The 25,542-nt window shown below is 52.3% G+C and overlaps 13 protein-coding genes across 13 annotated transcripts; 7 read left to right on the top strand and 6 right to left on the bottom strand.

Annotated features, from left to right (window-relative positions):
• The first annotated feature begins 489 nt into the window (after window positions 1-489).
• On the top strand, window positions 490-1,370 carry EI97DRAFT_431811 (uncharacterized protein). Its single transcript, XM_033798021.1, has 2 exons — window positions 490-1,233; window positions 1,354-1,370. The coding sequence occupies exon 1, from the start codon at window positions 641-643 to the stop codon at window positions 1,223-1,225; it is 585 nt and encodes a 194-aa protein (XP_033655262.1). The 5' UTR covers window positions 490-640; the 3' UTR covers window positions 1,226-1,233; window positions 1,354-1,370.
• Window positions 1,371-2,471: 1,101 nt separating this feature from the next.
• EI97DRAFT_374302 (uncharacterized protein) lies at window positions 2,472-3,142 on the top strand (the record flags this gene model as incomplete). The annotated part of the gene is made up of 2 exons (XM_033795445.1): window positions 2,472-2,720; window positions 2,783-3,142. The coding sequence occupies 2 exons, from the start codon at window positions 2,472-2,474 to the stop codon at window positions 3,140-3,142; spliced, it is 609 nt and encodes a 202-aa protein (XP_033655261.1).
• A 371-nt stretch (window positions 3,143-3,513) lies between these two features.
• On the bottom strand, window positions 3,514-4,439 carry EI97DRAFT_493000 (alpha/beta-hydrolase; the record flags this gene model as incomplete). Its single annotated transcript, XM_033802346.1, has 1 exon — window positions 3,514-4,439. The coding sequence occupies one exon, from the start codon at window positions 4,437-4,439 to the stop codon at window positions 3,582-3,584; it is 858 nt and encodes a 285-aa protein (XP_033655260.1). The 3' UTR covers window positions 3,514-3,581.
• A 757-nt stretch (window positions 4,440-5,196) lies between these two features.
• Window positions 5,197-7,325, bottom strand: EI97DRAFT_271564 (nitrate transporter-like protein). The gene is made up of 5 exons (XM_033794282.1): window positions 6,918-7,325; window positions 6,842-6,865; window positions 6,436-6,786; window positions 5,565-6,385; window positions 5,197-5,502 (listed from the first exon to the last, which is right to left on the bottom strand). The coding sequence occupies exons 1-5, from the start codon at window positions 7,067-7,069 to the stop codon at window positions 5,318-5,320; spliced, it is 1,533 nt and encodes a 510-aa protein (XP_033655259.1). The 5' UTR covers window positions 7,070-7,325; the 3' UTR covers window positions 5,197-5,317.
• Window positions 7,326-7,445: 120 nt separating this feature from the next.
• On the top strand, window positions 7,446-8,415 carry EI97DRAFT_271612 (uncharacterized protein). Its single transcript, XM_033794283.1, has 2 exons — window positions 7,446-7,985; window positions 8,037-8,415. The coding sequence occupies exons 1-2, from the start codon at window positions 7,583-7,585 to the stop codon at window positions 8,120-8,122; spliced, it is 489 nt and encodes a 162-aa protein (XP_033655258.1). The 5' UTR covers window positions 7,446-7,582; the 3' UTR covers window positions 8,123-8,415.
• A 1,383-nt stretch (window positions 8,416-9,798) lies between these two features.
• EI97DRAFT_374220 (P-loop containing nucleoside triphosphate hydrolase protein) lies at window positions 9,799-10,574 on the bottom strand (the record flags this gene model as incomplete). Its single annotated transcript, XM_033795443.1, has 2 exons — window positions 9,799-10,434; window positions 10,473-10,574. The coding sequence occupies 2 exons, from the start codon at window positions 10,572-10,574 to the stop codon at window positions 9,799-9,801; spliced, it is 738 nt and encodes a 245-aa protein (XP_033655257.1).
• Window positions 10,575-11,012: 438 nt separating this feature from the next.
• On the top strand, window positions 11,013-12,192 carry EI97DRAFT_374379 (ser/Thr protein phosphatase-like protein family; the record flags this gene model as incomplete). Its single annotated transcript, XM_033795450.1, has 2 exons — window positions 11,013-11,499; window positions 11,549-12,192. The coding sequence occupies 2 exons, from the start codon at window positions 11,013-11,015 to the stop codon at window positions 12,190-12,192; spliced, it is 1,131 nt and encodes a 376-aa protein (XP_033655256.1).
• Window positions 12,193-12,702: 510 nt separating this feature from the next.
• Window positions 12,703-13,483, top strand: EI97DRAFT_271342 (uncharacterized protein). Its single transcript, XM_033794281.1, has one exon. It carries the CDS (start codon window positions 12,823-12,825, stop codon window positions 13,240-13,242), a length of 420 nt encoding a protein of 139 aa, XP_033655255.1. The 5' UTR covers window positions 12,703-12,822; the 3' UTR covers window positions 13,243-13,483.
• Window positions 13,484-13,934: 451 nt separating this feature from the next.
• On the top strand, window positions 13,935-15,506 carry EI97DRAFT_271300 (uncharacterized protein). The gene is made up of 5 exons (XM_033794280.1): window positions 13,935-14,223; window positions 14,273-14,358; window positions 14,412-14,598; window positions 14,650-14,823; window positions 14,875-15,506. Exons 1-5 carry the CDS (start codon window positions 14,142-14,144, stop codon window positions 15,486-15,488), a joined length of 1,143 nt encoding a protein of 380 aa, XP_033655254.1. The 5' UTR covers window positions 13,935-14,141; the 3' UTR covers window positions 15,489-15,506.
• A 656-nt stretch (window positions 15,507-16,162) lies between these two features.
• On the bottom strand, window positions 16,163-18,393 carry EI97DRAFT_456967 (Di-copper centre-containing protein; the record flags this gene model as incomplete). The annotated part of the gene is made up of 8 exons (XM_033800782.1): window positions 16,163-16,303; window positions 16,368-16,821; window positions 16,884-16,941; window positions 16,995-17,116; window positions 17,170-17,513; window positions 17,567-17,830; window positions 17,884-18,004; window positions 18,119-18,393. 8 exons carry the CDS (start codon window positions 18,391-18,393, stop codon window positions 16,163-16,165), a joined length of 1,779 nt encoding a protein of 592 aa, XP_033655253.1.
• A 600-nt stretch (window positions 18,394-18,993) lies between these two features.
• EI97DRAFT_271051 (uncharacterized protein) lies at window positions 18,994-21,144 on the bottom strand. The gene is made up of 3 exons (XM_033794278.1): window positions 20,500-21,144; window positions 19,825-20,450; window positions 18,994-19,774 (listed from the first exon to the last, which is right to left on the bottom strand). Exons 1-3 carry the CDS (start codon window positions 20,723-20,725, stop codon window positions 19,343-19,345), a joined length of 1,284 nt encoding a protein of 427 aa, XP_033655252.1. The 5' UTR covers window positions 20,726-21,144; the 3' UTR covers window positions 18,994-19,342.
• An 845-nt stretch (window positions 21,145-21,989) lies between these two features.
• On the top strand, window positions 21,990-23,511 carry EI97DRAFT_271060 (NAD(P)-binding protein). The gene is made up of 2 exons (XM_033794279.1): window positions 21,990-22,526; window positions 22,616-23,511. Exons 1-2 carry the CDS (start codon window positions 22,237-22,239, stop codon window positions 23,184-23,186), a joined length of 861 nt encoding a protein of 286 aa, XP_033655251.1. The 5' UTR covers window positions 21,990-22,236; the 3' UTR covers window positions 23,187-23,511.
• Window positions 23,512-23,997: 486 nt separating this feature from the next.
• Window positions 23,998-25,248, bottom strand: EI97DRAFT_373736 (L domain-like protein; the record flags this gene model as incomplete). Its single annotated transcript, XM_033795412.1, has 3 exons — window positions 23,998-24,483; window positions 24,553-24,849; window positions 24,940-25,248. The coding sequence occupies 3 exons, from the start codon at window positions 25,246-25,248 to the stop codon at window positions 23,998-24,000; spliced, it is 1,092 nt and encodes a 363-aa protein (XP_033655250.1).
• Between the last annotated feature and the right edge of the window lie 294 nt (window positions 25,249-25,542).

Raw genomic sequence — 25,542 nt, 5'->3', positions numbered from 1 at the left:
TCGCTGACACCAACAATACCCCACCATACTACAGTACATACGGCCATACAGAGGTCTATGCACATTCTAGCTGCACCTCTCATGACCTCAAAAGTTAGTGCTTGTAGGACGACCAGGCTGACTGATAACAACTTCGCGCACCAGAACCAAAATCGCCAACAAATAAGAACGGCATATATCACGTCACCCCGCTATGTAACCTACGGTAGTGCTGTGAGGTGAAGGGAAATATCCGCTTTCCGCAAGAACATGCGATGTCCCCGCTTGTCTGACATCTATTTGAATCACAGTACCTAGGGTACCTGATACATGTTACAGCCCTACCTAGTCTATGTAACCATTGAATGGTCGAGGCTGAAGAAACAATGGGTACGCTAATCCTTCACCCCTAATCTTAGGGATTTCATCTATCAGCCCCACTTCCGAAGTCGTATGATTGAGCCTAGATCCTTATCACATGCAGTATTTCCCGTTGGTTTAGCAGGGGAGAACGGCATAAAAGGGATAGAAACTGCCCTCGAGATAATCACAGCAGCGATCCAGTTCCCTCCTCCATCATTGCTTTTGTTGTCCGAGATCATCGATTTCACTTTCCGCTCCTATCCTTCGAAAGCTGTTTTGAACCCGATCCTTCATCAACATGCCCGGCCCACCTCTGACATTGGACATTCTCAAAAGCCTGGACTCTACTTTCTGGGCGAACGAGAGTCACGTCAATGGCGTCTGGAACGTCTTCTTCAATTTCTACTTTGAAGGCGACAAATTCATCGTGTGTCCGGAAAGCACGTTGGATGACGCTGATAGTCGTCTCCGCGGAGACTTGGACATCATCCAGATCAATTCTCCAAGGGACCCTGTAAAGCCACTCTCCATAGCTTTGAGTTACGAGGGAAAGAGAGAAGGAGCAGGGCGAGCCACCGTGGATGCTGTTGTCGGCCAACTTCAGAAATACGCCACCAATGCGTACAAGACGCAGAAAGGTGCGAATTTCTTCTGCATTGCGGCAGAGGGAACAACGTTTCGACTTTTTGTGAAGTCATCGGCGGATTCGCTTGTCGGCCTCAATATGCGGATGGGCGGTGGGAAACCCACGGTCGCAAGCAACACAGGTGGAGCAACTGCTGCAACTACGTACGATCTCCTCAACGCCGAAAACTATCGAGACATCTGCGGCGCCTTGGAATATATCCGGGACCATACCTTTCCGCTGGACACTGACTACTGATAAGGGGGCTGGCCTTTGGTTAGCGGCGTTTTGCACGTAATTTTGTATACAGTGTAGCTGACTGGGTCGAGGACGGTCCCAGTAAAAATCATATGGCTGATTTCGGGCAGTACCAAGGTAATACTCACTTGCAAATGCGTACATGTACAGTGTTTTGTTGACTACTTGAGTGCAGATTACCATTTGACTGAGAGACATCCTAAGAAGATGTATGCCCAATTGCAACTAGCTTTTTGCTATATTGTCCCAAAGGGGTATAACACGGTGATTCTAGCACAGCTTGCTTAGTCGTGAGATGTTGTTCTCCATCTTGTTCTTCTGCCAGTAAAGTCTGGTAGACAACCATGTAGCCCGGCTGCGACATCCCAAGACACTCCATTAGGGTCCTTGGCTCAGAAAGGAGAGGAGTAAGAAAGGAGAGGAGTAGCAGGCTTTTGCTTGGCTTGGTGTTGAAGTGTGACGGTACTCTGACGTTTCTGACACTGACCAATAAATAAGCCGCAATTCCACATCCACGTTTTAAGCACGGGCCAAGCTTTGTGGGTAAGCGGGAGTACTCGCGTGGCGTACTGCCCCCTCTCACATCCGACTGAACACCCGCTTGTACTGCTGCTCTGAGTTAGATCACCTAATTCAACCATTTCAATTAGCCACAGTCTAGTTTACGCCACTAGAACACGGTGTTTTAAGGCTGGTTATACCTGGAGGGAGGCGCAGAAAGGGCCAATTAGAAGGTCAATAACCCCTACGCGCACGGTCGTGTTCAGTCGGGCTTGACAAGAGGCAGTACATCCAGGCCGCTTCCAAAAGTCGAGGATCACGGTGACGTCAAAGATGATGTACCAACACCACCAATGAACCGCACGACGTTGTCAGCGAAACATGATGGAATGCGGCGCTGGTCGAATTGCAGGCATAACCAGCTGTTGTTATTCCCAAACGAGACTGTGTGACCGTCTTGGTATGCCTCCGCTGCTCCAATCAAGGGCGCCTTATTCACCACTGCGTCATTTCTGCGTAGCTCCTCATGCTGGTGCCTTTAATTGGGAAGCTGTTTGGCTCGATTCCCACCATATGACTTATCTTGTCCTTTGACCTCCCCCAGCCACGCGTTCCTACACTCACCATGAGCCTCCGTCCCTTATATACTTCTGCCTTCCGCCTTGCTTCTCGTGTCAACACCTGCGCACCCAAATCCCAATTCCTCCCTCAACAGGCAATCACCTTCCAATACCTGCGACGCACAATGGCAACCGCCAAGCGCAGTACCGTCACCGACGCTCTCGTCAAGGACCACCGCGAGCTCGAAGCCCACTACAATGAGGTCGTCAACTCCACCGACCCCGATCATCAGGAGCGTTACGGCAACCAGTTTACCTGGGAGCTCGCCCGTCACTCGGTAGCTGAGGAGCTCATCATCTACCCCGCTTTCGAGCAGTATCTGGGCTCAAAGGGCCATGACATCGCCGAGAAGGACCGCAAGGAACATCACGAGGTATCGCTCTCAGCCAATCCGCACCGCCCAATCCCAATGACGCAATGACTAACCCCGCGCAGGTCAAGGAGCAGCTCAAGAAGTTCCAAGGCCTCAAGGTCAAGGACCCGGCCTACATCCCGACCCTCAAGTCGCTGTGGGCAAATCTGAAGCAGCACATCAAGGAGGAGGAAGAAGAGGATATTCCCCAACTCGAGAAGGTACTCTCTACCGAGCACCAGCACACGGGCGTCTCCGAGTCTCTCGCGACCAAGTTTGGCAGGACCAAGGCCTTTGTGCCGTCTCGCAGCCACCCCAGTGCTGGCGAGCATCCTCCGTTCGAGACGGTCATGGGCCTGCTCACGGCTCCTATCGACCACATCGCCGATATCTTCCGCAAGTTCCCGGACAAGACCGTCAGCCCCAACCCTTCGACCAAGTAGGGTAGTCGATGGAAAATAGTCACGGCCAGGAATGCAAACATGAGAATGTATCTTCACTCCGCCTGCCTGGACGGAGTGGTCATGACTGGAGTCGGGGGGCTTCGGATATCTGTATTATCTAGCGTCATGAATTCTCAGAAGGAGTCACTATCCTTTTTAATGAATCCATCATGAATCATATTCTTAAGCTGCTATGTGTATATTTGATATGTCGCCTTGCGTTTCAATCTTAAGCCCAAGCTGATGAGGTCGCCGTACGTATGATAAGCTCGTCGTGCTGAAAGATACGCATACCACAAGCGATGGGAATCATCATGAATTGCACCTAAATTAGACGGGAAGCTTATTTGATATCCCACTGTACCTAGGTCCCAGTAAAAGAGCAGCCAGCTTCACAAGTGTCTTATCAATATACAAGTACATATCGAATTCTCGACACCTACTCCACGCTCTCCCCCCTCCTCAAATCCCCACCCCTCCTCATCAACTCGACCCTCTCCCCATCCTCGACCAACCTCTCCCCCAACACCTCCTCATCCGCCCTCTCCTCCCTCACCCCAGCACACCGCATCACAAACTCCCCCAGCATCTTCTCCGCCTCGCCCGCATTCCTCGTCAACGCGTGATCGTCCCCCTCGAAAAGCTTCAACACGCGCTCCCCTTTCCCTCCACCCCCATACATGGCATACAACCGCTCCGAGCACGCAGGACTCAACGTGCGATCCCCCGTCCCATGCATCAGCAGCACCGGCCTAGGCGACACCCTCCGTATCCCCTCCGTCTCAGCCGTCTGGCTCGCGACAGTCGCACACCCGACGACTCTTGCATCCTGGGCCGCGGCCGTGAAAACCGGCGCGCCGCCAAACGACCACCCGACGAGGACGAACCGGTCAAGCCCATGCGTGGATTGCAGGAAGTTGAGGGCGGCGAGCACGTCGCGCACGCAGTACTTTGTTCGCGCGGGGTAGCGGTAGTCGAGGCGGAGGGTCGGGATGGGGATGTGCAAGGAGGCGAGTTTCTCCGCCAGCGAGAGGTATATGGATGAGGGGCCGGTGACGCCGCCGCCGGCGCCGGAGAGGAGGATGGCTGCTGTTTTTGAGGATGAGGTGGTGGGGGAGGGGATGGGGAGGTGTAGGAAGGCTGGGACGGCGCCGTCCGGGCCGTCGGAGACTTTGATGGTGAGGGGTTCGACGCGCGTTGGGTGCGTGGTGTGAGGGGCGTGGGTGAGGTTGGGGTAGTCGGAGAGTTTGGGGGGTTGGCTGGGGGTGGAGGGCCGGCTGGAGGTGGTGGAGGACATTTTGGTGGTGGTTGGTGGAAGGAGGTGTGAGAGTAGGTGGCGGAGTCTGCTCATTCAGTCGGGAGGCGTGGAGTGTGGATGTGTTGGTTCTGGTGAGAATGATATATTCCTATAGTGGAATGGGTGGCGGAGGAGCGCCGTTAGTAGATCGTCAAAATGACGTTGGAGATTTAAGAAGTGAAAGACATTTTTAATACCACAGTAGCTCTCGCAGACTGAAAAGGGTAGCAAGGAGTTAAACATGGATCAGAGAATGAGATGGAAAGTATTAGGTATTTCTGAACAGATTAAGATGATCGTGGATCATAAAGTCGAGTTCTTACTATAGATTTCCAGCTAGAAAGTCCGAGCCAGCTCCGATGTAGGTAGGGCCCACACGCCCTATGAAGAACCATCTCCATGCCATTAGTATTTCCGATTTTCTATTCAGAAACATCCTACGTCTTCCTTAAATATGCAAGCGATTTCAACGTTGTAGCGCAGTGTATATAGGTGATTCAGTGCAAATCGATGCGATTCTGAGGACGTTCGTTGGTTCCCATAGTAATTTGGGTAGAGGAAGAATCTGGCAGTGGGAAGCTAACTGCCAAGGAATCACTCCATGTAATTGATACCTAGAACCAACGCCTGTACGCATCTCAGCGCCTATAACGAGCTCTGAACATGCATTCCGCCTTCGACTCTGCCTATATCAAGCATCTTGACAAAACCCCCCCCGATCAAACCTAGCAATGCCAAAGCAGCACCAATCACAAATCGCACATTCAAATCCGACGAATAAAATCGGTATCAAGACTCTAATATATTTTGTGCCTTTACCCTATCCGGAAAAGCAACCGAAATAAACAAACAGCAGAAATTACAAGAACCAGAATCCGTCAACGGCCACCAATCTGGCCCTTGGGAATCGGTCTCACCCACACAAACGCCAAGTTCAGCGCAATCACCATTATGCCCATGATCCAGAAGACGCGCGCATAGTGTATGCCGTTGTAGCGGAAGATGATGGCGAAGACGATGCCTCCGAGATTGCCTGTGGCGCCGACGCAGCCGGATATGATACCTATTGATGAGAGTTAGCTATTGCGCTGAAGGTCGGGAACCGTTTGAGGAGCATGGACTTACCATTGGCGAAAGGGTGGACGTGAGGGACGAGGGCAAAGTTGGCGCCGTTGCCGGCCTCGAGGAAGATGGCCATGAGAGCGATGAGGCCAATCATGGTATCCAGGTTCTTGGGGTCGAGAACGCCAATGACGACGAGGAAGATGCCGGACATGACGCCCACAAAGTGAATCCAAGCCTTCTTCGCCCACAGGTTATGGTTGGTCCACTTGTAGATGAGGTCGCCCACGAAGCCACCAAGCGGTCTGCTCACCACGTTCAACAATCCGAACATGGCTGCCCACCTTCCCGACTGCGTCTGCCCCAGGTACTTGAAGTTCTTGAGGTAATAAGAGCCGAGGATGGAGTTGATGGCGAGTTCGCCGCCAAACGAGCAGAAGTAGCCAGCGCAGAGCATAAGAGTCTGCAATGAGCAGATGACCTTGATGACTTCCTTTCTGGTGGGCTTTTGTATCACCTCGTGCTGCACCTCGTCGAGGATTTGGACCTCGCCGGCGCCGGTTTCGATGTCGCTGTTGGGAAGAGGCGTTTTTTCCACTCTGGTCTTTTTCTCGTCGTCTTCCGATACCGAGCCGTTGCCACTGTCGTACGGGTTGTCGTTCAAGTTTCCGGTTGCTGCAACAATGGTTTCCGTGTGCGTAGGAGCGACAACTGCATTCCGCTCGGCCCAGCTGCCAGTCGGGGTGTCATCGGTGAAGAGGAGAATGCAGATTCCAGTAAGCGTGATGAGGATGAACGGGACCATGAAGGACACACGCCATGCGACATGCTGCGACAAGCCACGCTTGTGCACCAGAGAATCGAAGATAGCCGGCATGGCGAAGCTAGTATCCAGTCAGTATGAGGTGGAAACACGGCGCTCTGGACTCCTTACTAAGTGATACCTCCTCCTGAATTGCCCCAACCACCGACGAGCGCATTTGCGGTGCCAACAATATTCCTGTCAAAGAAACCCGTCGTCCATACTTGACAAGGCACAAATGTGCCACCTAGAATGCCAACGAAAAAGCGGATTGCGTACAGACTTGCTGCGTTATGAGCCGTGCCGGCGAGTGCTGTCGGGATAGCGCCAGTGAGCAGCAGTCCAGCGAAAGTCAAACGAGGCCCAAATCTGTCGCACAAGGGGCCAGCGATGAATCGCACCACAAGGGTGGCGGCCAGGGAGACGATGTTGGAATTTGCGACCTCATTCTGAGATAGATGGAGATCCTTCTTGATTGTGATGCTTAGCTGTAGGGGCTGTTAGAAGCAGAATCGAAAGTCACGGTTTAAGGTGGCACCATACCAGTGGCGGAAAAGCGTACCTAGATGAGGGTCAGCGATATACAGTAAGGAACTGCAGAAGCTCCAACGTACCATGACCAGAAGGCAATGAAGAAACCCAGATAAGAGAAGAAAAAGACGCGTCCGTATTTGTCAAAGGGATTGAAGATGGGTATGGATGTGGCCTTCTTGTTGTATGGATTGACGTGTGGTGCGCTCCACAGCTGCCTCAGTTCGAAGCCCATGGTCGAGTACTCTATGCGTTGGGACGTGCTGTGGGAAAGGTACTCTGAAAGACAAGGGGTTCTGGGTTGGAGAGTGTGCTGGGGGATGGATGATTTGGGCCGTGATGGTGCCCACTATATAACAAAAGCCCCATTGATGCCTCCAGGTTGGGTACTTCCGCGGTATGGGATTGTGATGCAAAGTCAAGCTTTTGGCGCAGCTCCAGACGCAGATCCGCTAAATTCCCAAGATATATGATAGCTTCCCGGGGGTTGTGAGTGCACAGTATGGGCCTGACTGGGGTGTCTTATCTCCCCAGGCGTATAGCATTCCCAAATGAGGGCGGCGGAGAAGCATGATATTGCTTTGGGCTGAAACCCCAGGCAAATCATCTTTGGCCGTCCTACAAAGTCTCGACGTGCCCAAGGGCATGGGCCTTTAGCCACTGCCGCCCGGTATAATCCGTTTCGAGGCGGTAAAGACGTTGTTGCAGTGGTGAAAATACATCCACCAGGGAGATCCGCTAACGCGGGATGAATGTGGGGGGGGCCAGAAGGGCTGATAGGCTTATCTCTTGGCGACAACCTCAGATGCGGAAGTGTATCAGTCGAGATCCAAAATTGGTTCCCTTATCTTATCCTTGCCAGAAAATATATCGACAGGATTTCCGCGGTGAACCGCTGGCAAAACAATCTTCCTGTTTGGAATTCGAAGCTGATGACGGAGCCGAAGAAAACGCAGACACACTCTTGCCGGACATCGCACGCATGGGAATTCTGCCCACAGTGGAAAAGCATGTCTTCATTGTTTCCGGGTGTGAGCACCGCCCTCCTTGTGTTTGGCGGAAGGGTGGATTGCTTCCACGGCGACGTCGGATGAGCCGACGAGTTCAGTCACCTGGGTGTCTTTTTCTTCGCGCTCAGCGAGAGAAGCAGAGTTGGGACACCGAGTAGATCCGGTTTGCCGTACTGACGCTGACCACACAAGAGGCTTTGTGGGGCCTTGCTATTCATTATGGGCGATATGGCAGCCACACAACACTTTGCGTTGGCGGAAGCTGTGGCACTGATTGAGCGCCACCGAGATAAATTGCCATGCGTTAGCTTCTTCCCAACCACTGGCAGCCGAAAAAGTTGATCCGAATAATCTGAGATGCGAACAGCTCACGCAGTGCGCGTGTTGTTCAGGACATTCGAGTCTTCGCTTGGCATCTCCGCGGATTCTTCTGATGAGCCGGCCTATGCGCGGGAGTAAGTGCAATGTATCCTCTGCGAGCCTAACGTAAGCCTACTCCCTGTAGGCGTCTCGGGTTCGCTATATTGCTCTCCTGCAATGGGAGTTCGTTGGTACGTCTGCTGTTCTGCTATTTGCTCTTTGAGGCCGGCGGTGTGGACAGTCATAGGCAGCTCATCCGGTTTTTGGAGGGAGTTGCAGACATGCAATGGCCGGCATACTTCGCACGAGCTACCGGGTAGCTAAAACACAGTAAGCAAGGCTCGGATTGACACGTCCTCGTCTATCCTATCAACTGGATCCGCATAGACGAAGAAGCATGGAGCTTTCGCTGCCCGTTGGATCCTGTGTGCTAGGTGACGACTCATTGTATGCATAGGTTCCGCACTTACTTGCATATTCATCTCAAAGGAAAAGTTCGATTCATCAAACATCATCTCCGCGCGTTGATGTTAGAGTGCGGAATAGCAACTCCCTCGCAGAGTATCGGTGGTGACGCTCAGCTGCACCATGCCTGACAAGGTCGTTGTAGCATCGCCGTTGCCGGTGGCCAGCGGGTTGTAAGGCAACAGTCCATTGTACCCTATCATTACCAGCGGAGCCTATGCGTAGTCTTCTCAAGTGAGATGAGATGGAACATAGCAGAGAGGACGGCGATGGTGTTGAACTTGTGAGGGGGTTCACTTCACCGATGCTTAGTGCCTTGGCGGACCAAACTAAGCTTTCGCGGTGCCTACTCAGCGGATCAAACATCCGAAGCGCACAGTGACCGATATCGATGGATGGCGAACTTCCCGTCCAAATTGCCATACCACCTCCATTTGTGATGCTGACTTCTCCAAGATGAACTAGCGAGTGATGAGGTCAATACATTGAAGTACGCCCACATTGCGACCGGTTTGAGTCTGCAGCTGACCTATCCCCGATCGCCTCCGGAGGTTGTGGGTAACTCACGACCGTGGATAGGCAGGACATATTATGGAGTCCGGTGGTTGCCCACTTGACAACTGCAAGCTTTGTGACACCAGTCGAACCGGATTTAGGAACTAGAAAACCGGAGATAGAACTCCTTGCACATCCATGTCTTTGTTATGCAAACGGAGCAGCATGGTTCCTTCCTGAATCCGCCAGAGCTCCACTCCGTACCGTGCATGCATAAGGTCTGCTAAAGGACACAGACATTTCCACCGACAGACTGACTTGGCTCTGCCGTCTATACACGAACAGACGTCAAGTCAAGCTTGTCAAGCTTCTGTCCTCGACTTGGCTCTGATCAAAATTCTGGAGACGAGATTGCAGCCCGGGCATCGCTGGTAAACACGAGAAACGGGGGATTAAATTGCGGCAATGGGCCGGCTCGACGCACCCCACGGCGGACTCCATAAAGCTTGCAGGATGCATGAAATTTGCCGGGCCGAAAATGGGGGGTGAGTGCAAAATCGCATAGATACACTGGAAGTGCGTTTGCCGATTCGCCCGTGGAAGTTGCCAATATCCCGACAGTCCGGATACGACTTTACTGTCCTGCTCTGGTGGAGAGCGGATGCGTAGCCTTTTCCGCACTGCCAATCGCGGCCTGCTGTTTCATCTTCTCAAGCTCTTCCTCCAGATCCTGAGCGTCCCATCTTTGAGCCCGTTGGATTGACCTAATCAATGCGCGTATGGCTTCCTCTATTGGTTCTTGCTTGTTGGTATCCAATTCGAAGTAATCGATGCCCTGGGAGTCCGCCCATGCCTGAGCAACTTCCTTTGCTACCTCTCTACCGTCTTTTGCAAGGTCAAGCTTATTTCCAACGAGAATGCAACCGAACCTTTGCTGTCCGGCCGGATACCGAAGTTGATGAGGAACCCTCAAACTCGGTTCAGTGATACGTTTCCGGGCCAATATAATCGACAAGTAATCTTGCTTCGTAATCTTGTCGAAGCTTGATCTGTCGGTCAGAGAAAATAGAAGAACAACGCCCTGGCACGTCTCATAGGCCGTCTTTAACAACTTGCGGTACCAGCCGACATCCCCGTCTTCAACGGCAGGCATAGTCGTGCTGAAGTCTGCCAGAAGTAGTGAGTAGCGGATGCCGTCGACAACTATAGCCCTTTCCCTCTTTTCAGACGACGTAGGATCGTAATATGCAAATTTGGTCGCAGTGGTGAACTGATAGCATGAGGTGAGCAGACATTAGGCACCTGCACCAGACAGCGACTTGCCATGTCTGTGAAACATGTTTTCCCGGTGTTGGACTCTCCAAGAACCAAGACAGACAGCGAACGTTCCGAATTGTCGTGGGTTTCCATAGCAGAATCCGTGAGTTCAGAACCTGCTACGTGTTGTATTGGTAGTTTATAGGCTGGGTGTAGGGTCACCCTGATGATGAAGGTGTAAGACGGGAGCTAAACTCAAATTGGACGCACCAAGCTGCTCTAGCTATATAGGGACTAGCTTCGCCTAGATGACCTGGGCAGCAGCAACTTGTGAGCTTGCTTGGCAGGGACATTTCCAATCTGAACCAAGACAGGATGAAGGGACATCGCCGTCACTTGCACGATGGACAAGACGACCCATTGGTGCGCGCTTACAGCATGATGTCACATTATACTACGCAGAGAGGATCGACAAGCAACTCCTTACGCTCCATCGAAGTGGCTTCGACGGTGCCCTAACCCCGACAACACTCCCGACCACCTTGAACGGTTCGATCTTACGCCCTAGTAAAGTCCTATCACCGGATAGGTATGTCATCGCTTGACACCTCCACTCCCGACGGCGGTAGTGTCCACCTCGCAAAAGAAGACAGCGTCTTCTCCGCCCAAGACGACCACCATCGAATCTTTTCGACGTGGAGGGATATGATGCAGAAAGGAATATCATATGGCCCACGGACAACACAAAGATATTTCTTGGTATACTTGGCTATTTTGCTCGTGGTATGGCTTGCCTGGCGGCTCCATTTCGGACCCAAATATGCCCAATACACACAGGAGATACGGGATATGGACGCGTTGGTTGACACGAGGTATGGCACGAATGCGCGACCAAAGTCCAAGGACCTGATCCACCTTCAAAAGATGGATCCGAAGCATCTTCCAGTGGGGGACAAGCGGTTGATCTTTGTTGGCGACGTACATGGCTGCCTGGAGGAGCTGCAAGCTCTCCTTAAGAAAGTGGACTTCGACCAAAGCCGTGACCATTTGATCCTCACTGGCGACATCATCGCAAAAGGTCGGATAGACTATTTATGTGCAGGCTGGCAGAATGCTGACATGTGCAGGTCCTGATTCCTCTGGTGTGGTTTCCCTCGCACAGAAGCTGGGAGCATCTTGTGTGCGAGGAAACCACGAAGACAAGCTGCTTCGCACTTTTAGAAACATGGAAGCAAAGCAGGCTTCCATACCCGAAGTAGATGAAGAGCGGAGTCGCGCGAGTGATTTCCTTGGGGAGAAATCTGGTTCAACCGGCGACAGCAAGCGCCAGAAGCTCGCCAAACAGTTGTCCAAGAGTCAACTTGCATGGTTGAACTCCCGTCCTGTCATACTGGAGATCGGCCAACTACCTCGGATCGGCCAAACTGCTGTGGTGCACGCAGGGCTAGTACCGGGTGTTCCCTTGGAGCATCAAGATCCCTACCAGTGCATGAATATGCGAACTATCGATTTGAAAACGGGGGTGCCATCCGAGAAGCACGAAGGCTTTGCTTGGGAGAGGCTCTGGAATCACAAACAAAAGAAACTGCCCAAGTCCAGGAGAGTAACCGTCATCTACGGCCATGATGCACGGCGAGGGAAGAATATTCAAAAGTACAGCAAAGGGTTGGATTCGGGCTGCGTACGAGGCGGACAGCTGACAGGTCTGATCATTGACGCAAAGGGGAAGGAGACGTATGTGCAGGTTCAATGCAAAAAGTACGTGAGTTAGAAGGGAAGTGTATGCGGCCATCAACTGCTTGCGTGCTGGAGACCTCGGGACGTTGGGTTCGGAGAAAGCGACTACGTGATGATCCGTCGATCAAATCGGGATCAAGTCGGCCGACAACGCTATCGGAAACCGGCTGCCCTCTCATCGACGGGACGGTGAAGAGACGAAGAGTTTTATCACGGGAGCTGGAAGCTTATTAAAATGATTATCATCCGATCATTGTTCGATAAGCGCAGTGGTTCCCGGACCGTACTGGGACCATGGGATCGAAGGCGCAATAACGCACCAGTCGCCTGGTTCGTGGACGAAGCGACTATACTGAAAAAGGGCGTAAGGCCTAGCGCAGGAACTACCTTTTCGTCGGACCTGGCAGGGCACGCATTTTACTGACTATACATACTCAGTAGACCACCCGAGTTGGGCCAACCTATGGGCAGACTACCTAGACGCTAACCTAGGAACAGGTTGGACTCCAGGGGCACTGGTTCGGCACTTTGCTTGCAAGGAGATTTGAACAGCTTCTCAAACTTGTAATAAGCACCCTATTGATTCCCACGACTATCTTTTTTGCTCCCATCGCTTGCGACACCCGCTTGCTGTCGGGCACGCCACACGTCTTCCCCTAACTTGATGAGTCATGCAGCCATGGGATTCTTAGCAGTGACGATTCAGCTACCATCCACGCAACTGAGAGCCTGGCCAAACGCAGCCGATCCGTGTTCGCTTGCATCGCTTTTGTTGAACGTTCTTGGGAAATGCTCAAGCGAATGCAGGGTCCGAGGTCCCAATTGCCGCGCAAGTGACAAAAAGCTACCTATTCGACATCAAGCGACAGCTGCACCGTATGGCCTCCTGGGTTCGTCCGGCTCCGCGGCGGCCCGTCTAGAAGTTTTGGAAGAAGCCTTTTTGGACGACGGGAGAACCGCGGCACACGAGAGAACAGAGGGTCGGAAGAAACCAGCCGACAAACGATTCGATACTCAAGTGGCGGTTTCGGTTCTACCGTGGTCTCGAGTCAGGCTGAGTGCCCCACCGCCGACCGGTGTGTGAAGGTACAGACGGAATAATAGGTCCTCCGACGCAATTGTCGATAGATATCGCCTCCGGCCGCCTCCATCGAGCTCCAGGCCCTCAACCAGTCTCCGCAGGCCCACATTATTCGCTGATGACATGGTCAAGACCGCGGTCACTCTGAAACGCTTCACATCTGCACTCAAAATGCAGTCTAGAAAACTCGCAGTACCAAGATAGATTGTGCTCAAACTGGGGGATCCGCAGATCTGCCCTGCATGGTTTGATGCGACTGCGACGCTCTGGGCCTTCACGCGGTCTCTGCCATGTGTTTCGTAGCGTTCGTCTGTATACACACTACAGTCCTAAGCTCCCCCCAGTTGACGGACTTGATGCTCCCATCATCGCTGGCTCAACAGTCAACCTCTTCCCGTGATCGTACGCTTGGATGTCCCTGCCACAAACCCGATGCCGAGTCACTAGGGACAGTTTTGGCAACCATCATCCGTTCCGATGGACCTTAAAATCTTACCCGTTTTGTAAGAGAGCGCCATCTGGACAAAATAGAGTTTCGCTTCTGTAACTGTAATAATCGCCGGTTTTCTAAGACATTTCGCATATTATCAGGTCCGTGGCACTCGGTCGTGGACAGTACGGTACTTGTATAGTCACCACCCCAAAAATGGCCAGATGCAACTCGTAGCCGCGGACTATTGAGGAGTCTGCCGCTACGCTGAGGCGGTGCCTGGTGCCACTGGTGCGTTTATCAAATTAGTCTCCCGGTCTTGGCTCGGGCACTTGACTTGCCTGACATCGAATTCTGATATAGATGTCCCAAGGACCCTGAGGGCATCGATCATCGCAGACGTACGCCTTTCCCGGTATCTTCGTATCCATTTTGACCAAAGCTTGGGTTGCTTTCTTATTCACGCTTCGATATGGCGCTCGCGTCCAACTCGCGTGAGCGGTCACAACAGGCCGCTATCGTTAGCGTTGCCACGTCCTTCACCGCTGTGTCTGGTCCGTAATACTGGCCTCCATGGCTCTGGTACCTGCTAAATCGAGCCAGTTATCCTTGTTGCACTTCGTTGTTACACTCGCACTGTTCTGTTGCGGAACATGGGCAAAGATGACTGGGCCATGGTAGCCGCCGTTGTGAGTACTTTCACTGCTTCGGTATATGGGGAGATCTAGTCTGACGAGCTCAGTTCTTCACTCTCATATACCTTGTCGAGTTGTGGATAGCGCGTGAAAACGGAATGGGCCTCAGTGGGGCCAAGTTAAGCCTCACGGAGATGGAGAACATGATCAAGGCCACCGTTGCGATTCAGTTCACATATTACTTCATCGTCTTTTCCATAAAAGCGTCAATCCTCTTTCTGTACCTGCGATTCGGTAAGCCGGCAACAACACTTCAGCATAGACACGACTGACATGCACTTGTAGCGTCGCACAGAACTTTCGAGCGAGCATGCAAATTCACCATCTGGTTGATGGCCGTCTTCACCGTCATCTGCCTCGTCGTAGTCGCGGTACAATGTGTGCCGCTCAAGAAGTTGTGGGATTTCGTCGGCACGGTAGAGGGAAAGTGCACAGTCAATCCCACCGCATTTTTCTACTGTATGTTTCGCCTCTCCCGACGCCGCATCCGCCAACTCTAACGCCTCCCAGTTACCTCCTCCTTCAACATCGTGACCGACATCTGGATCATCGCACTCCCCATTCCTATCCTCCTCAGCATCCAGCGCCCGCGCCGCGAAAAGGTCGGCCTGCTTGGAGTCTTCCTCCTCGGTGTCATCAGCTGCATCGCCTCCATCGTCCGCCTGCATTCGATCCGCGTGTACACGGAATCCAAAGACCCCTTCTACGACGGCGTGCCCATCAACCTGTGGAGCATGATCGAAGTCAACGTTGGCATCTGGTGCGCCTCGATCCCCGCCCTCAAGGCCCTGATCAGCCGCTCCCAGCGCGAGAGGACGCGGGGTACAACGGGGAGCGCGGGATACAAGTATCACAGCAGGGACAAGAGCGGGACAGGGAGGATCCCGGCCTCCATGAAGAACCTGACGGCCGCAGCGACCCAAACGGATAGGTCAAGAGGGACCCAGAACACCCATGTCGAAACGTACGATATGGATGCCGTTGTCGATCAGAATGGCATCAACAAGGAGGTGGAGTATACGGTCGAGAGGAGCGATGCCGCGAGTTCAGGGCCGTACGATCCGCGCGCCGGGTCGAGCCAGGAGAATATCGTGCTGCCTGGGGGATATAGTGGCCACGTTTGAAGGGTGGGAGACGTTCATTGCATTTCTTATGTCATTTACGGGCGTGCATTGGGAATTTTGGTCGGTACAATCATGGTTTTTAAGCAGGTTTTTTGGATGGCTTTCTGCATATCCTTCCCCGTTACAGTGGGCTGCGAAAATTTGATGTAATAGTAGACTTGCGTTGTCTGTACGATAGATACCGTGGTCAAGCTAATGACTTTTAGAGGCCAGGACGGGCTTATGTTACGACAACCCGTAGAAGCGCTGGGATTAGACCTAAACCTCATAATGATAAAATAACTGGTTTCAGTTGTCGACTTCCAACTCTGTAACCGGCCTCTGGCAAATCTTTATCTGTGCAAGCGAGCACTATCATGTTTTCAGACGAGTCCAGAAACTGGGCATATTTGCAAACATCGTCTGTCCAGGAACTCTACCTTAAGGTGTCTCGCACAGTTTCAAAAACATGCAAGGTACTACTACTATAAGCTTGAAAAAGTCTTCGAGTTTCGTTCCCCTCGGAACCCGTCATCCCCGCACAGCCGGTCCGTGGACCCCGATGCTCGTTCTCGCAATCATGTGCAAACAGGTGCAATCTCCATCTCTCCAGCGTGTCCCTTGTGTGGAATTTGATAAAACCTATGTTTATCTAGGAAAGAGTCCGTGAATATCTTGAGCTATATGTAGTCGTCTTACACATCAACCAATCCATACTCCGTATACCCACCGACATGCCGATCAAACACATCCTCCCTATTCGAGTACTCCACCACCGTGCTCACCAACTTGACCTCAACGCCCTTGATATCCTCCCTCGTAAATTCAAACTCGCCCTATAATAATCATCACATTAGCCACCATGCGCAATATTCGAGCCCAAGAGAAAGGAAAACTCACCAGACCAAGCCTCCACTTCAGATTCCCCTTCAAAAACTCCACAACCCCTTCATCCTCGGCGCTCTTCCCCTTCTTCGCCAACGCCGCCTCCAAATCAACCATAAAAGTAGCCTTCTGATCCCCTTGCATCTTCCGCCCACCAATCGTACTGGTGATTGCCACGAACGAGTCCGCCTCGAGCCACTTCTTCGGATCCTCGGGCACTTCGCCTAGAAACGTGAGGATGTTGTACGGCTGGCTTGAGCCTTTGCCATCCGGGAATCCGAAGACGGGGAAGGTGATTTGAGCGAGGTAGAGGGTGCCGTTTGTAGGGACTGGGGCGTCAGCGCGTTTACTTTTGGTGGTTTTGAGGGTGACGACGTCTTGGTATTGGGATTTTATGCTGGCGATGAGGGTGGCGTTGGAGGGGTTGGAGGCGAGTTCCGGGTAGGTGTAGCCCATGTCGCGGATGTTACTAGATAAATCGTTAGACATAATGTTTCAATGTATAATTAGGAAAGTGGTAGCTTAACATACCGAGAGTTTGCACTGGTCCAGAAATCGCCTTGGGCGTTCTTATGGAAAGGCGTAAGCGCTACAGTGTGAATCAGTAACGAGTGCTTTGCTGTTGGGAGTCTTGCAGCTTACGTGAGTCTTTGTCCAGAATGTCGCCGACATTGATAGTATACGTGGGTGTGGCCGCTTCACATGGCTCGATATATGTATCGGGGTACAGAGCTTGGTGGAGAGCCATCTGACGATCGACATTGCTTCAAGGACGATCAGTAATTCGAACAGGGCAAGAAGGGTGGTGGAATCATACGCATGATGAAGCCAAAACATAGGATCAAAAGCAGACACAGCAGGAGGACTCATATGTCCCGGCCAGTTGTTAGTGTGAATGGGGTTATGCAGCGTCTCCAGAGAGCCCAGGACGGGCCCAACCTGGCTACACGTGCCATCGTTGCTAAAAGTATTGAAGTGCTGCCAGTTAGAAAGCATTGTGTAGAGACTTGTTCGCTGTCCTGGCAGGATCCGGCGGAGATCCTTGTTTAGACTCACGTGGTCGCTGGTCGGCTTTCCACGACGGATTGTCATCGGAGATGTGGCGCAGACTTCCGGGTCGCCGCCGCGGGGGCCATCACGGGTGAAGACGGTGCTGCAGCCCTGTCAACGGTTAGTTCGACGTTTGCGAATACTGCTCTAGTCGGTTTGCTTACATCTGCATTTATCTCTGTGTTGTCCAACGGATGGAATCGATACTCGAATAATGGGTTGACAATCTCGCTCGTGGTGCCGTTGGGAAAAGTGACTTGTACTTTATCATTTGACAGAGCGGTCGGCACAACAGGTTCACTGTCCGGTACCGCTTTCGCCCAGTCCCAATAAGGCACACGGAGTTTGTTGGCAGCGTCCTGATACGCGCTCCTTGTATCCGTGGGGAACTGGTCTGCAATCTGCTTGGCGACGGTTTGAAGTTGTTGCTACGAGGGAGATTAGCTCTGTAGAGATGATCCAGACCACGGGACTCAGTTACTTCAAAGAGTGCCAAGTAAGGCCTGTGCCAAGTTCCAAAGAGCAAGTTGAAGTGCGGGCAATATCCTCTCTGAGACTCCGATCTTCCTTCTGTCGTTCCGGTCACGCCGTCCCACGGTTTCCTGAAAAGCAAAGTCAGTGTCAGGGAGGGTATGTGATCTGGAAATTCTCACCAGGGCATGCCATGAATACCTAATATCTGGTTCAGTATATATTCGGAATGTGAGCAACGATACTTACCAGCAATCTGATACCAAGAAACGATGTCTTTCTGATCCATTTCTTGGAAGCCTTTTATAGCCAGAAGAAATAGATTCCACATCTGCCCCGTCTTCTCCAAATCGCGGACCTCAAGCCGCGGGTGAACACCTCCCGTAGCACCGGTGATGGCAAAGTATGATCCCGGACCGGGTGACTGGCGTTCAACCAGGTCACCACCCACTTGCTGAAGCGGAGAGCCATAGCAAGTTGAAGCAAGCAGTGATACCGCTCCTAGTTGTAACGCCCTCATGTTGTATGCAATGAACAGAAAGCTAATAAAGGACGGGAGCTGAGAGAAAGAACAAAATTTGAGCGAACGAAGTGTGTAGGGTTATACCGATGTAGTCTTATACTTATACATTTTGCCCCAAGGCAGCCATTCCATCTCCTACTCCAGTCCGGTGAGCATGGTCTAGTGACAAGTAGCCACCAACACAACTCCACCGCATAAGGAGGCGGAAAGTTCTTGAAACACAGGACGAATTGCATGCTGTGAATCATGCAATCCCAATTGAAGAAATTGGGTAGAAGGGTTTAGCAGGTAGCACGGAGCAAAAGCCGGTTTGTGTGGGTAAGCTGTCAGCTGCCACTCAGCAGGAAGACACTCTGAGGCATACGCGAACTCGGGGCCACCCCACGTGGGACCTAAACTATGTTGTTGAATAGTAGCGCAACAGTCCTGGTAGAAGTATTTGAGATGACTTATGGGGACATTATTGTAGAACTCGCACGAGGTGATGTGGCCCTTACCGTGGCGCGGTGTACATTTCTCGTGTGATTGGATAACCTCGTGGACAAAGCTTGACTCGTGTGAATCTGATCCGGTCTAACAGTCACGGAAGGATTGCTTGCGCAACCTTTATTTTTATCACCGCGGACGCCGTGTTCGTTGTCTCTCTATCCATATAAAGGAAGCCGTGCGTGGAAAGCCTTGCCATTGGCCGACATGGCACACATAGCCATGTACCACCCCTCACAATTGCCGTTCCTCGAAATAGATGAGGTGAATGGAGCGTATACTAGGGCAGCAGATACTTGAATGACCGTGAAAGACATTTTGACCTGTTTCAAATATCTCTCGACCATGGATACTCTCGAAGCTAGCATGTGTGCTGGTTTCCGGGGATGGAAGCGGTTCGTTGTCTCTTTCGCCGAGCGAGACACATGACGGTCGAGATGTTGCCGGATAAGAGAACTCTTCAAATCCTATCTTTCGCCCCCTGACCCTGAGTCCTCTCCCCTTGAATGATGTTGCCGATGCCGGTTTCATTGGCAAGTGGGCTTCCAAGCGGATGCTCCAACTCATTCTCCCTCGGCGCAATGACATATCTCTTCTCCCACCAGACCCAGAAATTCCACAGTAGCAGAACACAGATAGTGACGGGAATCGTTATGGCCCAATACTTCCAGAACGACGCAGCGACCGTCAAGGAGCGTGTTTGAGCTTCGAAACCAAAGAAGTTCGTCCCAAAAATGGAAGCGATGAAGGTGCCGGGTAGGAAGACAAGACTCACATATGCAATGGTTCGGATGGGGATGCTGTCACTCCGCACTGCTTGTGCAATTCCGAGGTTGGCTTGGGCCATGCGACTTTGGGTTCGACTGTCGATTTGGGACAGCACTGTATATAGCTGGGCATTGTTATCAGTACGATTTAGCGCCCTGAGGCCGTTGTCCTTACCACTTTGATCATGTTCTCTGCTCGCATTTGCATACATTGGCATTGATGCTGGTAGTTCTCCACGTCATTGAGCCTGTTTGTGAGTCTTTCCCTACGTTCATTGGCGCCACGCTCCAGTAAAACCTTCGTGTTCGGACTCTCGAATTCATACGTTTCGAACTCCTCCAAGATATTCAGCAGTCGCCCGTAGACTTGGTGAGCGAATTGAAACCGTCGTTGCAGGTAAGCCAAAGTCGTGAGAAACATATTAGCTCTCGTGGTCGAGTCAAGAAAATCCTGGAATTTCCAACCCCAAACAACATGGTTTCCCGTCTTGGAAGGGTTTATTTGAGCTTCAGCCAGACCGGTCCGTATCTCGTCCACGTAGTATCTCTCTTCTTCCGGAAGGCGTATAACCTCATTCAAATTTCTGACGATGAGGTGCAGAAATATCTCCGCGACGGTAAGAGGGTGGCCGAGAAAGGTGGTGCAGGAGTTGATAAGGTTCACGAAAGATTGTAAGTCTGACGGCGATATGCCGTTGATATACCCTGTTGTACGGCCAGTCGGCGCTGACCATGAGAGTGTTAAGGTCACAGGCGCGTGATGTTTATTTCTATCGCTACTAGAAGCTCGCACGATCAGAGCTACATGTATCAGCCAAATGTCTATTTCTGGTTGCACGGTAAAACATACAGGTTCGTAGTACCCGACCTTTCTCGTCTCTATAGGTTCGATAGGCGGCTCCTCCTGCATGGGCACCGCCAGTGGTGCGAACTTGAAAATATTGCTGTGGAAGGCGTAGTTTAGTGATTATGCTCTTGTAGTGGGCGGGACTGAAAGGCAGCCAGCGATAAGTGAATAGATCTCTTTCCTTGTCAACGGTATGGAACAGTCTCTCGTGTTGAGCAACACTAGACATTTGACCATGAGTTGTGCCACAACAGTTTGCACCCACACCCAACTCACAGGATGTTCACTCCCGGGACTTTTGCAGGAGCCTGAAGCAAGTCAGTACGATTCAACGCATCAGTATCCACAACGAACTGCTTCACGCTGGTTGACCCAAGCATCCACGCCGTCTGGCTGAACCTGTATCGCTTTTGCTGGATGTTCTGAGCCAGCATCATGGTCGATAACATAGAAGTTGAACTCCCCGGGCTTGTACTCTCCGCCTGCCTCGACGTCGATATGGCTGCTATACCAGTCGTCGAAGGGATCGTCAACCATGATCATGCATTCCTTGAAGTCTTCCCGAATTGTTAGAGGAGAAGTCGAGCTGGTTTTCAAGATGGAAGGCAACCGAGCAAGGCTGAAAATGTACGTCCGCCCCCCACTTAGCGACGCGCCTCCCTAAGCGCTGAAGGAGGCGGATACGAGCTAGCTGGAGGCCACAAAAAAGCATTTTGAGATCAGTTTCCGTACATGGCATTCAGTAAGATCCGGTGAGGAAGAATATCTCCTGAGCTGTGTCTCCTGTATTACGGTAGGGGTGTGATGTGGCATCTTTCTCGCGGGTGTTGACCGCTGGGAAGAAGTATGTTTCTCATTGTTTCGCCCATCGCAAATGTAACAGAGCGAAAATGAATGTGAATTCTCGTCACAAGTGCTCAGGGTTGGGGAAGACGTTGCCCTTCGTTGCCCACCTGGGCAGCTTAAGACCAGAGGTACTCCCCCACCTTGCCCTTTCTGGCTAGCATCAATTCGGTGTCAGGTGCCCCATCACCGCAGCTCCGACCTTTCAACTCTCTCCTCTTGCGATGCTGTCCCCAAGCAGACTGCCAGCCATCATCAAGTCGGAACGAAGGAACCAATTCGCCGTACAACCCCGCCATTCAGGCCCCCACACAATTACTAATCCAAGCCATTCACATGCGCTTCCCCCCATGCCTGTCTTCTGCTCACCCAAGCCCTGCGCATGTAACCAAGTACCTCGCAGGATCCAGACTCCACCGATTCCGCGACCCCTCATTTTCGGATTGTGACGACAATGGCTGGCAAAAATTTTGGACTCAATTGACTTAACCGATTGAGAAAGCTTGAGGGCCTACGAATTTGACATTCATCGTCTTGGCTTGCGTTATCGTCGAATCCATGGGGCGGAGTTAAGTACCGGTACGTCGCTATTGACGGGGCGCGGATATAAAGTACATGCGTCTCGGATTGCATGATGACGGGATGCCTGAAAGACTTGGAGGTGCAGAGGAGGTGGGTATAAAAGGAGATCTCAGATCGCGGTACTGGGACTTCTCTCCCTTCAGCATTACACACACCCACAATCAGTCACGTATCCTACACCTATTCTCAACCATCTTCTCTCGTCACAATCGCATTTTCCTCACAAACACATTCTCAATCCATCTCATCATCTCATCCTAATACGCTCCACCTTACCCGCGTTCATACCATCACGTCCTTCTCCCCAACTCCACCATGTCCGCCCAAACCCCCGTCTGGTTCATCGCCGCCGCCTCCTCGGGCTTCGGCAAATACATAGCTCTCGAAGCCCTCAAGCGCGGCCACAGAGTCATCGCCTCCGCCCGCAGCACATCGCGCATTTCGGATCTGGCGGACGCAGGCGCCGTCACGCTGGCTCTGGACGTCACCTGGCCACAGGAACAAATCGAAAAAGTCGCAAAGGAAGCGAATGACAAGTACGGATACATCAACCACCTGGTGAATGCGGCGGGATACATTCTCGTCGGCGCCGTGGAGGAGACGAGGTATGCATATTGCCCAATTTCTCCCTCGTTCATTAAACCACCATCCTTATTCTTTTGTCACAAAGACGCTAATACTTCACTTACTGCAGCCCAAAAGAAGACTACGACCACTTCAATACAAACGTCTTCGGCACCCTCAACACATGCAAAGCCTTCCTCCCCTACCTCCGCTCCACACCGGGCCACCGCACCATCTCCAACTTCGGCAGCATCGGCTCCTGGGTCGGCGGCGCCGGCTACGCCCTCTACAGCGGCACCAAGTTCGCCATCAGTGGCATCTCTGAGGGCCTGCGCGCCGAGCTCGCGCCCCTGGGCATCGCCGTCACGGTCGTCGAACCGGGCTACTTCCGCACGGGTTTCCTCAACGCGAGTGCTAGGGTGTCTGCGGCCAAGACGATCCAGGCGTATGAGGATAGCGTCGTCGGGAGCGTGAGGAGGAGGATCGAGGAGACGGATAATAGGCAGCGCGGGGATGTGGAGAAGGGGTGCAAGGTCATTGTGGATATTCTGACGCGCGAGGGGGTTGCTGAGGGGAAGGAGGTGCCTGAAAGGGTGGTGCTGGGGAGTGATGCGCCGGGTGTGGTGAGGGGGAAGTTGGAGAGGACCGAGGCGTTGTTGAAGGAGTGGGAGGGGGTGACGACGAATACGGATCATGAGTAGGGGGGATTTTCGTGGATGGATGGATGGATGTGCGAGTCGGACTCCAGTCCCCTTCCGCTCGCATTCCAATTCTCCTTCCTCGCCGCACTCTATACCAAAATAATGTTTCTTAGTTACGACTGCCACGTCCTTCCCCCACCAATTCACATAGATATCCGAATACGTCAAGAATCTACTCTATTCATATTTCCCACCTCCAATACTTCTCGCTCTCTCTCCTTTATAGGAAAAGTATGCGCCTTCAACTGCATGTCTTTCTGCTCATCCTCAACGACATCGAAATTCAACCCCAAGTAGGTCCATGCGAACGAACTCATAAACGAGGAAAATAAGAAAAATAGAGTCGAGCAAAGAAGGGGAAAAAAAGATGTGCGAACTCTAACAAATGAAACCGAAAAAAAAAATAAGAAGACGGCTTACGAGTATCGAATAGAAATAGTTCCTCGCCCATGCCAAATATGAACACTAGGGTTTGCGGCGTCTGTCATCTCTAATATTCCTCTTTTGAAGGGTTACCATGCTCGAATGCAGATTTGATTTCCCGGTGGACACCATGGAGACAGGGCATGCGGATCCTCGTTGTTGTGAGTGTAACCGTACCATGACGGTGGTGTTGCCCCGAGAGCAACATCTCCTCCATTGCTCCTAGATAAAATATGCGACTATGCTTCCGCCCCTCCCTTCATTCAACCACCATGCCCAAACCCTCGCTATCCCCATGCCAATCTCAGACCTCACACCTGCACATACGCTACACCTCGTCAGCCCTCTCTCCCTCTGTGTCACCCACTCCCACCATTGAAAGGAAGCATCACTTACTAGCATCAATCTGCCTCACCTGCGGCAACGCCAACCGCACCTTATTCCTATACAGCACCTCATTCGCCCTCTGCAGCGGCGTTCCCTCAAAATACACAGTCACCAAGTCCTTCTTATCCCTCAACTCGCGCTCCACCTCGGCGAAGCTCGCAATCTTGGTGTTGCTCGCCCACAGCTCCTCGAGTCTGCTCAACGGTCCCAGGCCTTCGAGGTGCTCGATGGGGTTCGCCGAGATGTCGATGACGCGCAGGGCCGTGTTGTGCTCGAGGCCGAGGACCGAGGTGATTGCGTTGTGCGAGATGTGGAGTTCTTCCAGCGAGGCGAGGGAGGAGAGGCCGGTCAGGGAAGTGAGGCGGTTGGACTGGATGGAGAGGATTTTGAGGTTGGTGAGGGCGGAGAGGTTGTTGAGGGATGTGATTTTGTTTTTGCCGAGCCAGAGTTCTTCGAGCGAGGAGAGGGTGTCGAGGTTCTCGATTTCCTGTCGTATTCACGCAATTAGTGTCAGCGAAAGAGGAGAAATGTAAAAGAGAAGAGAGGGAATATTCACCCGAATCCGATTCGCGCCCAACTCCAGATTCCTCAGCTGCGTCAGTCCCTCCAGCCCTTCAATCTTGCTAATCTTGTTCTGCACAAAATACAAATCCCTCAGCTTCGTGAGGTGGTTTATCCTCTTGATATGCTTGATCTTATTGAAGCTCAGGTCCAGCGACGTCAGTTCCTTAAACGCGTCAAACCCCCTGATGCTCGAGATCAGATTATCGTACAGGTCGATCTCCTCGAGTGTCTCGCCCAGCTCCTCCGGTATCTCGACGCTGGTGATCTGGTTCTGGCGGAGACAGAGCCGCTAGGGAAGACTTGTTAGCGATATGGTATGCGCATGTGTACCAAAGCAAGCAAGCAGCCTAGATCTCCCAGGAAATGACGTATCACACACCTTCAGCTTCCTAAACCGCTCCAACCTCAACGCAGGTATGCTCTGAATCCGACAATGCACCAAATCGACATCCTCCTCCTCCACGTCGACATCATCCAGCAGATCCTCATCCGCAGGCAACTGTTCCGGCTCCGGACCCTCGTCCTCTTCCTCCTCCTCCTCCTCCTCTGCTGACTCCTCTCCCGCGCTCACCGCATCCTCTCCGCGCTCACCTTCCTCGTTCTTCTTCCCTATCCTCAGTTTCCCATCCCAGCCTCTGCTATCCCTCGGTCTGCGCTGCTCCTTGTCCTTGCCCTCGCCATCATGCATGCCCTCGGGGACGGAGATGTGGAGCTCGTTCAAGGGCGCGGGGTCAGGCGAGGCGTCGTCTGGCGGGGTTGGGGGAGCGGGATGCGGTGCCGTGGTCATTGTGCTGTTGTCTCTGTGCAGTTTGTTTTGTAAAGACGAAGTAGGGCGGGGTAGCGGGGGATATTCGAGGTTTTGAGAGTATTTATTTCGTTGTCGGAGGTGGAGGGAGTGTGTGAATGAGTCGAAATATAAGTTGGTTGAGAGAAGGAGTCAAAGAGGCTGCGAGCCAGGTACTGGAAGGTAGGGCTATGCGTG

Source organism: Westerdykella ornata (genome assembly GCF_010094085.1).
Source record: "Westerdykella ornata strain CBS 379.55 unplaced genomic scaffold EI97scaffold_6, whole genome shotgun sequence".
NCBI classification, from domain to species: domain Eukaryota; kingdom Fungi; phylum Ascomycota; class Dothideomycetes; order Pleosporales; family Sporormiaceae; genus Westerdykella; species Westerdykella ornata.
Note: the sequence above shows the minus strand (reverse complement) of the source record. Positions and strands in the feature narration are given on the sequence as shown.